The 13,148-nt window shown below is 51.7% G+C and overlaps 1 protein-coding gene across 1 annotated transcript; it reads right to left on the reverse strand.

Annotated features, from left to right (window-relative positions):
• Positions 1–1,294: 1,294 nt before the first annotated feature.
• On the reverse strand, positions 1,295–13,039 carry TGME49_209130 (regulator of chromosome condensation (RCC1) repeat-containing protein). The gene is made up of 14 exons (XM_018779452.1): positions 12,014–13,039; positions 11,215–11,625; positions 10,641–10,968; positions 9,852–9,880; positions 9,403–9,469; positions 8,928–9,052; positions 8,186–8,272; positions 7,330–7,453; positions 6,254–6,282; positions 5,211–5,628; positions 4,772–4,833; positions 3,687–3,875; positions 3,383–3,442; positions 1,295–2,708 (listed from the first exon to the last, which is right to left on the reverse strand). Exons 1-14 carry the CDS (start codon positions 12,059–12,061, stop codon positions 1,689–1,691), a joined length of 2,997 nt encoding a protein of 998 aa, XP_018638453.1. The 5' UTR covers positions 12,062–13,039; the 3' UTR covers positions 1,295–1,688.
• Between the last annotated feature and the right edge of the window lie 109 nt (positions 13,040–13,148).

A 13,148-nucleotide genomic window follows, 5' to 3' on the forward strand; every position in this document is an offset into this window, starting at 1 on the left:
TCTCTCTCTATATATATATATATATGTATATATGTCTATATATATATATATATATATATATGTATGAGGCGTCTGAACCTGTTGAAGGTTACACGTAGAAAAGAGAGATACCTGTATTTGTTGCTTTCCACGCAACATGTTTATTTGTGACGCTCCATGGCAGAGTGGTGACCGGCTTTCGGAAGAGGTAGCTGTGTGCGTATCGAGAGGGGGGCAGAGAGGAGAGGAACGGAGGCGCGCAGAGCACAGAGCGAGGAAACACAGACAGGCAGAGCAGAGAAGCAGAGACAAACGAGAGAGGGAGAGGAGAAACGCGATAGAGAAAAAGAAAAGTGCAACGGAGAGAAGAGAAAAGGGGAGAGCTGGCGAGAAGAGAGGGAGACCAGAGAGAGAGAGAAGCTCAGGCGAGAGTCGCAGGAGAAAAGGACGCACTGCTGTACAGACTGAGAAAGTGAAATCCAGACAACACAGATGCTCCTCCGGCCGAGAAGCTGGGCGGAAAGAAGCCTTTGCCTCTTCGTCAAGGCAGAATACGGCCCCCCGACGACTTTGCCTTTTTGTGTCTCCCCACTCAGTTATGGCATGCAGGGGAACTAAGTGGCTTTTGCAGTTCTTCGAATGAGCGTGATTCTCCACACTCTCTGGGCAATTGTCACTCTTTTCAACTCGGAACCCTCTAGAGACTTCTGGATTTCGACGAATCTCAACTCAGTGGAAGAGAAAACAGTGCACAGACGCGGGCACTCTTCTCTCTCGCATGCTTTGCTTTTGCCTCAGTTCCTGTTTTCCTGCCTCCTTTTCTTTCCGGCATGCGTCTGCTGTCGCTCGTTCCTCTGGCGCCCTCTCTCTGCTGCACAAGCGGTGTCTCGCCTCACTACCGTTGCCACGAACTGACATACAGAAATCCACGTACTCTTCAGACATACACGTCTACATGCCTAAATATATATATATATATATATAGATAGATAGATAGATATACCTATAATATATATATATATATATATATATATATCTTTTATATACGCAGGCGAGTAGAGATGCCAATCTCTCTATTGGTAAGAGTGGAGAATTCACTTGGCAGACACTTGCTTGTGTCGCCTCCCGAAAACACACAAGTCAAGAGACGAGCGTATTTTCACATATATATATATATATATAATATAAATATATATTATATATATAATATAAATATATATTATATATATAATATAAATATATTATATATATAATATAAATATATTATATATATATATTTTTGCGCATGCACGTGTGCAGAAATGCTAGTCTCTCTGCCGCTTGCGAAAAGAGACATGCGCAAAGCATGAGAAAGGAGAGGCTGAGACACACATTTTTCACTTGAGTTGCTGCATCCAGAACAGAGCCGCTGAAAGCGAGAGAGCGATGGGCGAAGAAACAAAGCGAGAGAAGAGAATAGGGAAGACGAGGAAAGAAGAGACAGGGAAGAACGAGGAAAGAAGCGAAGAACGAGAAAAGCTGATCTCTCTATATGTAGAACATTCGCTCTTCCCTCCTTCCGCTGGAGGCCTGGCCTCCCTCTTTTTCAGATGAGATTGTTTTCTTCTCTCCCTTGTACATGGACGGCTTTAAAGGGGGGCCTCTTTACGTTGCCGAAAAGTCTCAGCGATGTTGGTTGTTCCTTCGGCCATGCTTCATTTCTCCTTCTGCTACATTTCTTCTTCAAGAAAGAAAACCGGAATCGAGCTTCCCTCTGTTACCACCCTGGCACTCTGAGACGATCCTCGACTCCGTCCCTCCAAGCCTCCGCTCTTGTCTCGAGCGCCGCCGCGACTGCGTCCGGAGACACTTGAGGGCTCCAGAGAGAGGTGTCTCCTCGCGCTCGCGCCGCTGTCGACCGAGCTGGTGAGGAGCAGCGACGCCCAGGAAGGATCTCCTTGCGATGGCACGAGAGCGAGGCCATTGTTCTCTCCTTTCTTCGCGTCCAGAGGAGACGGCGCCGCGGCTTCGTCTGCGAAAAGGCCCTGCGAGAGGAAGTCTCGTCCTCGACTCTTGAAGAGAGCCAGCGAGCCACCGCGTTTGCGCCCCTCCCGCCCCACACGCAAACCATGCGCGGAGAAAGGAGTCTCTCCGAGCCCCAGCGCCTGCCGGAGCAGCTTCGAGCTGCGGCCCTGCGCCTCTGGTGGCGTCTCCGGGCTCCCGGACGCCCCAGGCGACGTGGAGCCCAACACGCCCGAAGCCGCTCTGGCCGCGCGGGGCGAGGAGGCGCCGCCCGGGGAGACCCCCTGGGAGGGGAGGAAAGCTGGCGAGGAGGGGAAAGAGAGAAATCGCGAGGGCGGTGGCTGCTGGCCGAGAGGATCCAAAAGCGCCTCTTCCAGCGTTTCCTCAGGCAGCGCCGTCAGGGCTTCCGGTGCCCCAGAGACTCCCGGCGCGACTGCGCCCGAAGCGCGGCTCGAGGGCGTGAAGGCCTGCCCGCCGGGATCCACGGCGGAGACAGCGAGGGGCGCTGAGGAACTTGCAGAGAGCGGCGGCGAAGCCCCAGAGGAAGGCAGAGGGCGCGCAAAGGCTCTCGACAGGAGGCCTTGAGAAGACAGCAACTGAGATCCCCTCGAGGCGAGAATGGCATGCAGGCGTGTGTCCTGTTGAGCGAGCTGCTCCTGCAGCTGCTGAATCTGCTGCATGTAGTGCTCTCGGAGAGTCGCCAGACGGTCCCCCGCGTCCGAAGAGCTCTGCGACCACAAACAGACATGATTTGGAAGCAGCAGCAACAGAAGGCCAAACCAGAAACCAATGAAGGAAGTCACACACAAGGAGGCACTGCATGCTTCCCTGTGAATGTCCGAGGCAGAGACACTGGAAATGCGCAGGGGAACGCTCAAAGAGAAAGCGATTCACAAGACAGAACACAGAGGCCTCGACAGACTCAGAAAAAACGACGCACGAAAGGCTGAAAAAGCACTCCCGCGCCTCCAACATGTATTCATGTCTAAGCAAAACGTACACCACACCCCCGTGCGCATATATAAATAAACAAATATATATATATATATATATATATATATGGGTAGAAGAATAGGTAGATCGGCATACAGCAAAGACGCATATATATATATATATATATATCACGCTAACGTGTAGGAAATCTTCGATTCAGCAAATTAAACATATTGCCATTTTTATTCTGGCCAGAGGGGACCCGGTGTGTTTGAAGCTTCACTTCGCGATCTTTCTCCCAGTTTTTCCGGGGAGAAATCCTCTGGAGCAGGTCGTTTTCGCCTCTTCGCTGCGGACATGTTTCGAAGAAAAAGCCAGCAGGCACCGCCCGACGAAGAGAGAAGAGACACGAGCACGAGAGAACTCAGTTTCCAGTGGTTGTTCACCGCGATTTTCCCGTTGCGCATACTTTTCGCATGGCGTCGAGCTCCCTCTCCAGAAGGGCGTTGCGCTGCAGGACCTCGCGGAGCTGCAGAGAAAAACGCGAATCGAGTGAGTGAGGAAACGAGTGTAGGACTGGGGACGTCTCAGTGGGGAGGGTGTCGTACGACCCACACAGCATAGGGAGAGAAACGTCTTCGCTTCTCGAACGCGGCCTCCCTTCTCGCACGCAGACGTTCACAGTTTCACTCTCTTCTTCATCTGACTTCTGTCGACCTCCCTTTCCTCTCTCGTCTCCTTTTCTCTGCTTCTGCGCCTCTCTCGTTCCTCACTTGCTGTGCTGTGCCACTGAGGAGTGCAACCAGAAGCAGATTTTCCTGTTGGGCTGCTTGGAGGGCGGCGCTAATGGTTCCGACTTCGCACAGAAGCTCGTCGCGCTCTGCGCTGGGCAACGGAGACAGTCGCCCCGCGGCGGATGGAGCCGTGACCGCGGTCGTGGAGCCCAAGGCCTCGAGCTCCGCCTGCGCCGGAGACAAGCAGCCAGGGAGAGGAAGAGACAAGCAACAGCAGCCACAGAAAACAGACACTTTCACAGGTGAAGACCTACGGAGAAGACAGAGTCACAGCTTCTCAGTTTACTCGAGAGCACAGAGACCGTCCCTCATCCTCCGTACACAACTGGCACTAACGAAGTAAAGGACAGACCTAGAAAATGTACTGTATCCATCGCCTTTTGAGTAGATGTATCTGCGCGCACGATCCGCAATTGTGTAACTCGATTCAAATAAAAGAGAAGAATGCATTCAACGCAGATCTCTCGAAAGAGATTTTCGCAATGCGACTGACCGCAGACACATACGGAGTCAAAGATTTTCGCATCTGCATGACTTGTGTCTACGCAAGAAAGTCTAGAAAACTCAACACCAACGTCACCACAGACGATATATGTGCAGAGACCACAAGAGTCGTGGAGCATGCATACACAAATCTACATACACCTACCTATCCCTGTATATCTAGCTCTCTGTCTCTATCTCCAGCTGTCTCTCTAGAGTTCTGCTCACGTATACGCATATGTATGTACGAGTGCATCGAGCCATGTTTTATTTGAATATGCATGCACCCGAGGAAGAGAAGAATAGAGACGAAAGCCGTGGACTGAGACTTTTCCGTTGCTTTTTATCACGGGAGTTGATGGTATAAATCGCAGTGTCAGGAGACATTTCAGAGCCTCCTTTGAACGAAGTTGTGCACAAAGCAAGGCAAGTGAGCGGTGCTTTTGAAATTCGTTTTTCTCACTTTATTGAATCGCAAGTCAGCAGGCACGATAACGAATTGCGTAGAAAAGTTTAAGGTATTTGGCAGTCAGTGCAAATGTGTGAGGCACAGATGAAACTTTCTGTCGCAGAGGTCTCACCCGTCCAGCAGTCGCCCCGCTTACGTCAGCATCGCCAGCCACTCGAGGAAACGCTGAAAAAGCTGGCAAGCAAAGAGAGGAAGTCCAGACACACGTTCAGAGACAGAAGCGCAGGGACGAATCCTGTGTCTTGGTTCCTCAGAGACGTTGCTCTGCACTCGGTTCGTCCTTCTGTCTCCCTGCCATTGCCTCAAGGCCAGTTCGGCTGTCCTTTTTTTGTGTTGTCTTGCGCCCTCCTTCAAAGCAGCTTCCGCCTCGCTGCCGCCGCTTTCTCTCCTTCCCTCTCTGAACGTCCCCGGTCCTCTTCCCCTGTCTCGATCCCCTCCACCGTTCCTCCGCTGCACCCCTGCCTTTTTTCTCCGTCGTCTTCTGCGACGCCCCAGCCCGGTCCTCCTCCTGCCGCGTCTCCCGCCCTCTGTGTTCTCGAACTCACAGCTACCTGCAGAGCCTGTCTTTCGGCAAGCGCTCGCGCCTCGCGGCCGCAGACTGGCTCCACCCGCGTCGACTCCAGCACAGGTTGCGAGAGCCTCTTCGTCTCCTTTCGTGGAGCTCCGAAGGGTGCCCGACTCGGCGCCAGCGTCGCGCTTCTCTCCACTCGCGCTGGGCTTCAGCAGCGCGGGCGCCTCGACGGATGCCGCGCCACTGGAGCCCAACGCGTCGGAAACGGAGACACCCGCGGCGCAGGCGGCGACGTCGGCAGCAGCAGCCGCTGTAGCCTTAGCTGAGACGCGCTGGGGGTCGCAGAAGGCAACAGTGAACGTGGAGGCGCAGGAGAGTTGGACGACGCCCTTGCCATTCAGCGCGCGGAGACAGGCAGGTCGATTCGGAGGCACCTCAGGGTCACCGTGGCCGAGAATCTGCGCGGAGACGCAGAGCGAGACGGCGGGGAAGGAACGCGGTAGGCGAGAGGCGAGAAAGAAGGAAAGAGGGACAGACAGAAAACGAAGGAGGGCAGCAGAAAGAAGATGAGGAGAGCGGAGAAGAAGAGGAGAAAGAAGGGGAGAAACAGCAGGAGGAGAGACAGCGGGAGAGAAGAAAAAAGAAGAGGACAGGGAAGGAAAGGAAAGAGAAGAGGAGAAGAGCCAACGAAAGATGAGAGGGGAGAGCCAAGTGAACAGAACGACAGGCCGAAGACCTGGAAGTGAAAGAGTCGAAAGAGAGGAAAAGAGAGTGAGGAGTTTGAAAAGAGGCTTGTTCAACTGCATGCGCAGAAAAAAGCAAACGGCGAATCCGACGACACAAGCACGCAAAGTGATTTCTGTGTCTATCGACAAACCACAAAGATGTCGATCTATCCCTGCTTTCCAAGACACCGCACACTCTTCCTCTCTCTTCCTGCTGCAAACTCCCCCCGTCTTTGCGCTGCTGCTCCTCGGAAAAGGGTGCATCTGTGGCTTTCGTCTTTTCCAGAGCGAAGGACTTCTGCGCCTTCTGTCGGCCTTTATATACACAGTTCGGCGCGTCCAGTTTCTTCCTGCTCACCCTGCTGGTGCCCCATGCCCAGACGTTGCCTGAAAAAGCAAAACAGGCAGCTGCTTTGTCCTTAAGAGTCAGCGGCCAGTTCGCATTTATTTTTTCGAATTGGATCTCTTTTTCGACCGAACTTAACGGCGAGAGAGGCTGTCGCATGTCTAAAGATGTAATTGGATGAAACTCAGAGTCGGAGAGGCGACACACGACACCAGTGAAAAAGCGGAAAGTGAGAAAACGAGAAGAATGCGTCAACCTGAGCTTCTGCGGGGGTTCTCAACTGTTTCATCCTCCTCTTCTTCCCTCTCTTGGGCAAACGCCCCGTTGGTGGAGAGAAGTTCCAGTCTCCACCACTTGCTGGTGTCGTTGCAGTCTTTGAAGCATGCATAGTGCACAACATTTAGTGAGTCTGCTAGAGAGTGGATGTCGGCGCGAGGACCGTTACTCACACAGCGGCGATGAAGCAGTGAGAGACTAGAGAGGGTGCCGAGCAGATCTCACAATCTACCTCGACAGTCACCACAGGAACGAGCGGCGCCACCATCGTTGCTGAAGGTCCTGTGGCGTTGAAAGACGCTTTTCGGCTTCCCTTGGTGGAGCCGTTCAGCGAGCAAGAACGCGGGAGACAGTGGGGAACAATGCACCGAGCACGAGAGGAGCAGACGATTCCGCGAAACAGACACGGCGACAGGCAGGCGCCAGCGTGACCGCATATACGGCGAAGCGGGGAAACTCAGACGAGTCAGCACAGCCCGCAAAGACGAAAGAGGAGGCCCCGGCAGAAAGACATCAGCGGCGAGAAGGAGACAGTGGAGACCGATCCTTTCAAGAGCAGACTCGAATGGTCTGCGCTACTAAGGCTGTGAAACGTCGGGGACCTTGTGCATTTATTCGAATCTGTGATGAATCCATTCACAGTGTGCTCCATCTTAAAACATGAATTGCCCTCTAAATGCTTCACAGAAGGTTCGAGCAGTTCATAGGGATTGCTGTGAAATTCATCCACGCGAGGATTTCGTCGAGTTCCTACACACTGCACTGTAATACATTTCCGGTTCTGTTTCAGTCTTCTACAGTGTTGCGTATACCGTTTTCGACGATGCATGCAGTGTGGGCGTCTCCGCAAACGACGTGGATGACGAAGAGACCAAGGAGCGCCTCCACGCGCCGCGGAAGAATCTCGTCAGATTCCCCTTGAACCTCGTGACCCAGCTAAAAGAAGAAAGAAGGAGAAGGGCGTTCCTTTCTTCTGGCCACCAAACATATATATATATATATGTGGATGTATACACGCCATACTCTAGGCAGAAATACATGTGCATATCGATATACATAACTAAACACATGCATGTCTAAATATATGTTTGCATATATTTAGACATTTGAAGACACATACACATAAATATTAAAAGAAATACAACTCCACGTATACACATTCACATGCATATACGGATATATCCAACATATATACATATACCTCTTTGTGAATGTACACACATAAAAACGTGTGTGTCAATATACATTTCAGTGTTGAGGATCGAGCAAAGCGATGAGTGCTGTTTCCAGGTGTCTAGAGCTTTCGCATCCTCTCTGTCTCTCGCGTCTCTTGCTGAAACGCTCCTGCTTGCAAAGGTCACTTCCATCGAAAAAGAACAGAACTGCAGCCTCAGAAAACATACACATGCATGCGCATTATTCTCACCCGGCATCCAAATAATGAATTTAATGATATATAGACAGATATACGCAAATATATACACAACTATGGGCATGCATATAGTAGTACATACAGATACATACAGATACACATACACAAACATCTACATGTATAGATATATATATATATATGGGTATTTGCATATGCATGCAGAAAGGAGAGCTGCTTTGAGTGCAAGTGAGTTGTCGAGGTTCCCGTGAGGTGAGTTTTTCCGTCGAGAGACTTACGCGGCGGCCTTGACCCCAGGTGTACAGCTCCCCGTCTGTTGTGACGCATGCGCTGTGCTGAGATCCGAGTGCGACGGAAACAACCGCCTGAAAGCAGACAAACGCAGAAGAAAGAAGGCCTCCCATTTAGGTCCCCGCCAAAACCATAACAGACGCAAAGACGAGGACCACGACATACATATATGTATATATATATATATACACGTATGCATATATATATATATATATATATATACATGTTTATATATATATATATATATATCTACGTATCTATCTAGTTGCTTGTCACTTGATTTTGTAGTGTGTTTTTAAAATTCGAACGGTGCGAACTTGGGTCAACATCCACATTTCTTCGTGCACCGAAATGCAGACGCATCCTGTCTATCGAGGAAGGCGCCGCGTGACTGAGTCGCTCAGGCCGACTCTTCTCTCTCGATCGGGAGAAACAACAAATGGAGAGCCCTCAGAAGCCTAAACAAGCTCTGCAAGCCTGAATGCGCTCTGCAGAGAGATCCTCGTTGACGGCTTCGATCTTCTCTTCCTTCGTGAAGCTCGCCAGGCGCTGCCGAAAACCAAATTCAAATGTCTGCCCTCCCCACTCACGCACAACGCACCGAGGAAAAAGACCAAGACAGGGAGAGAAAGAAAGGGAGAGAAAGACAGGAGAAAAAGAAGGGGGAGAAAGACAAAGAGAAGAAGAAGGACAAAGAGAAGAAGGACAAAACGGACCTCCCGCGCTTACCTTGTTTCTCAGAGGGCCGCTCACATGCTTCGGCAGCAGCTGCGAACCTCGCGTGGAACCGAGGCCAAGTTTACCAAACGCTGCGCCGCCCCAGGTGTACAGAGTCCCCGCAGAGGTGACGCAGGCTGGGGAGGCCGAGAGTCGAGAAAAAAAAGAAACAGAAGAGAAGATAAACAGAGGGAAACATGGCGACGACGACGCAGACTGGAGGTGCAGAAGACCGAGAGAGAAGCAGATGAGAAGGAACACAGGAAAGCAAAGGCGACGAAGAGATGGGGGGAGCCGAAGGGAGCACAGACAGCAGAAAATGTCAGAAAAAAAGAGAGAATGGAGGTGGAAGGAAGGAAAGACATGAGGGGAAATCGCGAGGGAAAGAGAGAGAGAAATGGAGAGAAGTAAGGGCGAGCGAAGAAAAGAACACCAGAAAACAGCCTCGAAAAAGACGAACAAAAGGAGAAAAAGAACTCGCGCTGACCTGTGTGGTGGGCTCCGCATGCGATAGCTGTGATATTCACATTCTCCAGTGCATGCACGGCAGTTGGCTGAACGCAGTGTACAGACAGTGAAGGAGCATCTTGAACAGAAAGACTCTCCGTTCCCTCTCAACTTGAGACACATGCACACAATGCACACATACAATTATTTATATATATATCTGAATGTAGATCTGTATGTGAATGTGGATATATCTATCTAAAGATATGATTGATATTGACATCTCTATGTAAGAATGCGTCCACATGCAAATATGACTACAGGCGTATGTTTCTGTATACATATCCATGTAGATTTTTATGCATAAGGGTGTGCTTGTGCATTTGAAGATGCATTTTCAACTGCGCAAGCCGATGAAGAACTGCTTCTGTAGATTTATTGGTTGTATTATAATAGTTTTACATGCCGCGTTTTGACTTCTTAACGCACCAAGTGTCGGTCCTCTTCGTCGCCATGTCCTGAGGAAGAGCAAAGCGACACAGGAAGCAGCGAACTAAACAGCGAACTAGACAGCGAGGAGGAGAGAAGAAAGGACAAGGAAGACTCTAGGAAAGCGGCGGCGTCATAATCTGGAGACACAGGCCGACCGCGCGCTGCAATCACCCTATCCAGGCTCAGAGTAGGGCCGTCTCTGTTAGGAGAACCGGTGCTCCTACGTCGAGAACTCCAAATGTGGATCTGGAGTCCGCATGCCGGAGAGCAGCAAAAAACGGAAACGAAAATGCGCACCCGCCGATCCTCTCAGCGCACAGGATTCAAAGAGGAGCAACGAAGGGAAGAGAGAAACGGGGAAAACTTGAGGAGACTTTCGAGAAACTCGGAACGGGGCAGGAGACAACAGACAAAGCTGCGCCACTGTTCTTTCTTTTCGACTCCAACCTCAGAAGAAAGTTGATGACAACGCGGCTTGCATCTCTACATTCGCATGAGGAAACTTAGGTCCCCCTGCTGATCATATGTATATACACACGTATATGCCTTCGCGAGGCGAAGGTCTTGGTCTTGCGCATGCGCGCGCATGCACGCGTGAAAAAGTCGTATGCGAGACTGCATCGCGTTATGGACCCGCGCATACGGACCAAAAAATGCTCATGGGCAGCGGACGAGGTCTCCGCAGAAGAGCGTCTAACCGCGTATATCGATGTCTACATGGAGATCAGGAGTTGGCAGATTCAGGTGGATGCACAGCTCTCGGAAGTTCGGACTTTTCGGACTGACCGAGTCTTCCATTGAGTCCGAGGCCACAGGTGAACAGAGACGTTCTGTCTTGTTCGTAGATCCCGAGAAACGCGGAGTGGTACGGCCCGCATGCGACGTCGGCGATGAAGTAGCCGCAGAGACTCTCCAGGACGCGGGGTGTACATACAGCGCAGGCGGAGGCCAGCGGCTCGGGCCTCGCGCCCGTGGCCGGCGAGAAGACACCTAGGCCTGCAGACGACGGGATCGAGAGCCCGTGGAGCCCAAGGCGCCCGTTCAGGGCGCAGCCCCAGGCGTAGGCGCTGCCGTCGTCGAGGCAACACACCGTGTGCTCTTGCGAACAAGCCACCTGGGCAAAGAGAGAAGACGAAAAGCAACGCGGAGAAAGTGGAGGGGAAATCAAACGCAAACCTAACGGGGACAGGCAAAGGAAAAGCGAGGGGAGAGAGACAGAAAAGAGGACAACTCGGAAAAGAGAGAGGAAAAACAGCGAAGCCTGAGAAGAGAAAGAAGAGAAAGGAGAGAAAACAAAGAAAAGATTCGCCCCAGCTTTGTCGCTTTCGGAGACACCCTCTTCCCCCTGTTCCCCACTTACCGCCTTGACGACCTTCCCGTGAAGGGCCTTGACGAGTCTGGGGACGGATGCGTCTCTTCTGTCTCCTGTCCCCAGCTGTCCCTCGCTGTTCGCACCCCACATGTACAGCTCGCCGCTGTGGGCGACGACGGCCATCTGCATGCCTCCCGCGGAGACTCTTTCACTGTTGATGTTTTTCAGCGCATCCACGAGTCTTGGAGAAGCCATCTCTTCGCTGGTCTCCGCGAAGACGGCCAGCGCCGGAGAGGCAGAAAAAGAAGAAGACTCCCCGCCCAGAGGCGTTGCGGCCGGCGCCGAGCCGGCGAGAGGTGACGCATTCGCACTCGCAGAAGACAGTGAAGCCGCAGGTGGAGAGACGCCCGAGGACGCCGCGGACCCAGGACCGGATGCGCTCAGCAGCGCCGTTGTCTCCTGAACAGAAAGAAGAAGAACACGGGCTACAGAGAGGAGAAGAGAGAGCGAAAAAGAAAAAAGAAAACGCACAGACTTACCACAGGTGTGAGTGCGAAGTACCGTCAAAAGGTGGAGACAACTCTGCGAAGCCACACACTGACGCAGAGACGCGGGCGCGGAACTCGAGCAGCCGTCCTCATGCATCTCTATACATATGTACATATAAATATACATATACATATATATATATATATATATGCGTATATGTACATGTATAAGTACGCGTATGTATGTGTGTAGATGCATGTAAGTGTGCTGGCCGGGGAGAAGAAGAGACAGCAAAGAGAGGTGAGGATCCGATCTCAGAGAAAAAGTTCGGGAGGGAGAAGAAGAAAAAAATCCTTACGGGCGCGCCCCAGATGACGACGCCGGACTTTGTCGCTGCCTGGCCCATCTCCTCGTTTCCGGCATGCAGAGAAACGAGAAACTGCAGATTCAAGAGAGCAGAGACACTGCAGCCACGAGGAAAGAGGCGCGAGCCAGAGCAGAAGACAAGAACGTTCTCGATCGGCAGGCGAAAGTCGAGAAGACAGCGAAAGAGAGAACAAGAGGGACGCGACAGCAGAGAACCTCCTCTGAAGAAGGACCTCGCGGACGGCAGAGCTCACACGGCGGACAACAAGTCAACGGAGGGAAGAAGAGGTCGACAGCAGAAGAGCGAAAGAGAAGACCAGTACGAAAGGACGACGAAGAGCAGAGGAAGGGATAAAGAGAAGAGGAGAGAAGGTGAAGAGAAGAGAGAAGAGAAGAAGAGAAGAGAGAAGAGAGAAGAGAAGAAGAGAAGAGAGAAGAGAGAAGAGGGGAACGACGGAGGGTCGTTTTATAGCATGTTGTATGAGGCAGTGTGAATGCGTTTTTGCGAATTCCGGAGAAACATATGCAGAGACGAGAGCCGCGAGTAGGGAGCTTTTCGAGGAGAAAACGGACTCTTTCTCTTGTTGTGCAAGAGACACACGAGGGCTGAGGAGATCTGTCGGCCCCAGAGCCGAGAAGGGGCGAAAAGGAAGAAAGGAAGTTCATGCGAAAGAGCAGGGCAGATAGCTGGTGGAGAACGACGCAGAGGAGACACTCCAGGGAGCTGGAGTGACAGCGAGAAGAAAAGAAAAAGGAGACCGGTACCCTCAGAGAGGCAGGGGGAGAAGCGAGAGAAAGAGAGAGCTTGAATTGTGGGGAGATACAATACGAGGGCGAGAAGTGGACAAGGAGAAAGACGACGATAGGAGACGAAACAAGAGAGGCGGGAGACCAGACAGTTGAGCAAGCGAAGAGGACGGAGAAACCGGAAACGCGTTTTCTTCATCTCTTTTCGGAGTGTCTCCTCAAGCCTGGAGGAAGAAAATGTCTCTCTTTGCTTTCACAGCTTCTTGAACTCTCTTTTTTTCCGGGGAAAACGCTGATGACGTATGTTTCGCTACTCCAAAGGAAGAACAAGACACAGCAGCGCCGCGACTGTGCGCACACGCTGCTCTCCGTTGACTAGC

The sequence above is a fragment of the Toxoplasma gondii genome, chromosome Ib (genome assembly GCF_000006565.2).
Source record: "Toxoplasma gondii ME49 chromosome Ib, whole genome shotgun sequence".
Classification (NCBI taxonomy): Eukaryota; Apicomplexa; class Conoidasida; order Eucoccidiorida; family Sarcocystidae; genus Toxoplasma; species Toxoplasma gondii.

Bases quoted from the DNA above. Each gene is read 5' to 3' on its own strand.
- TGME49_209130 (XM_018779452.1), bottom strand. From the start codon at position 12,061: ATGGGCCAGGCAGCGACAAAGTCCGGCGTCGTCATCTGGGGCGCGCCC. The intron at 7,454-8,185 runs GTAAGTCTCTCG...TTCTTCTTTTAG, and splicing joins CCTGGGGTCAAGGCCGCCGC to CTGGGTCACGAGGTTCAAGG. The intron at 4,834-5,210 runs GTAGCTGTGAGT...TTTGCTTGCCAG, and splicing joins CCGAAAGACAGGCTCTGCAG to CTTTTTCAGCGTTTCCTCGA.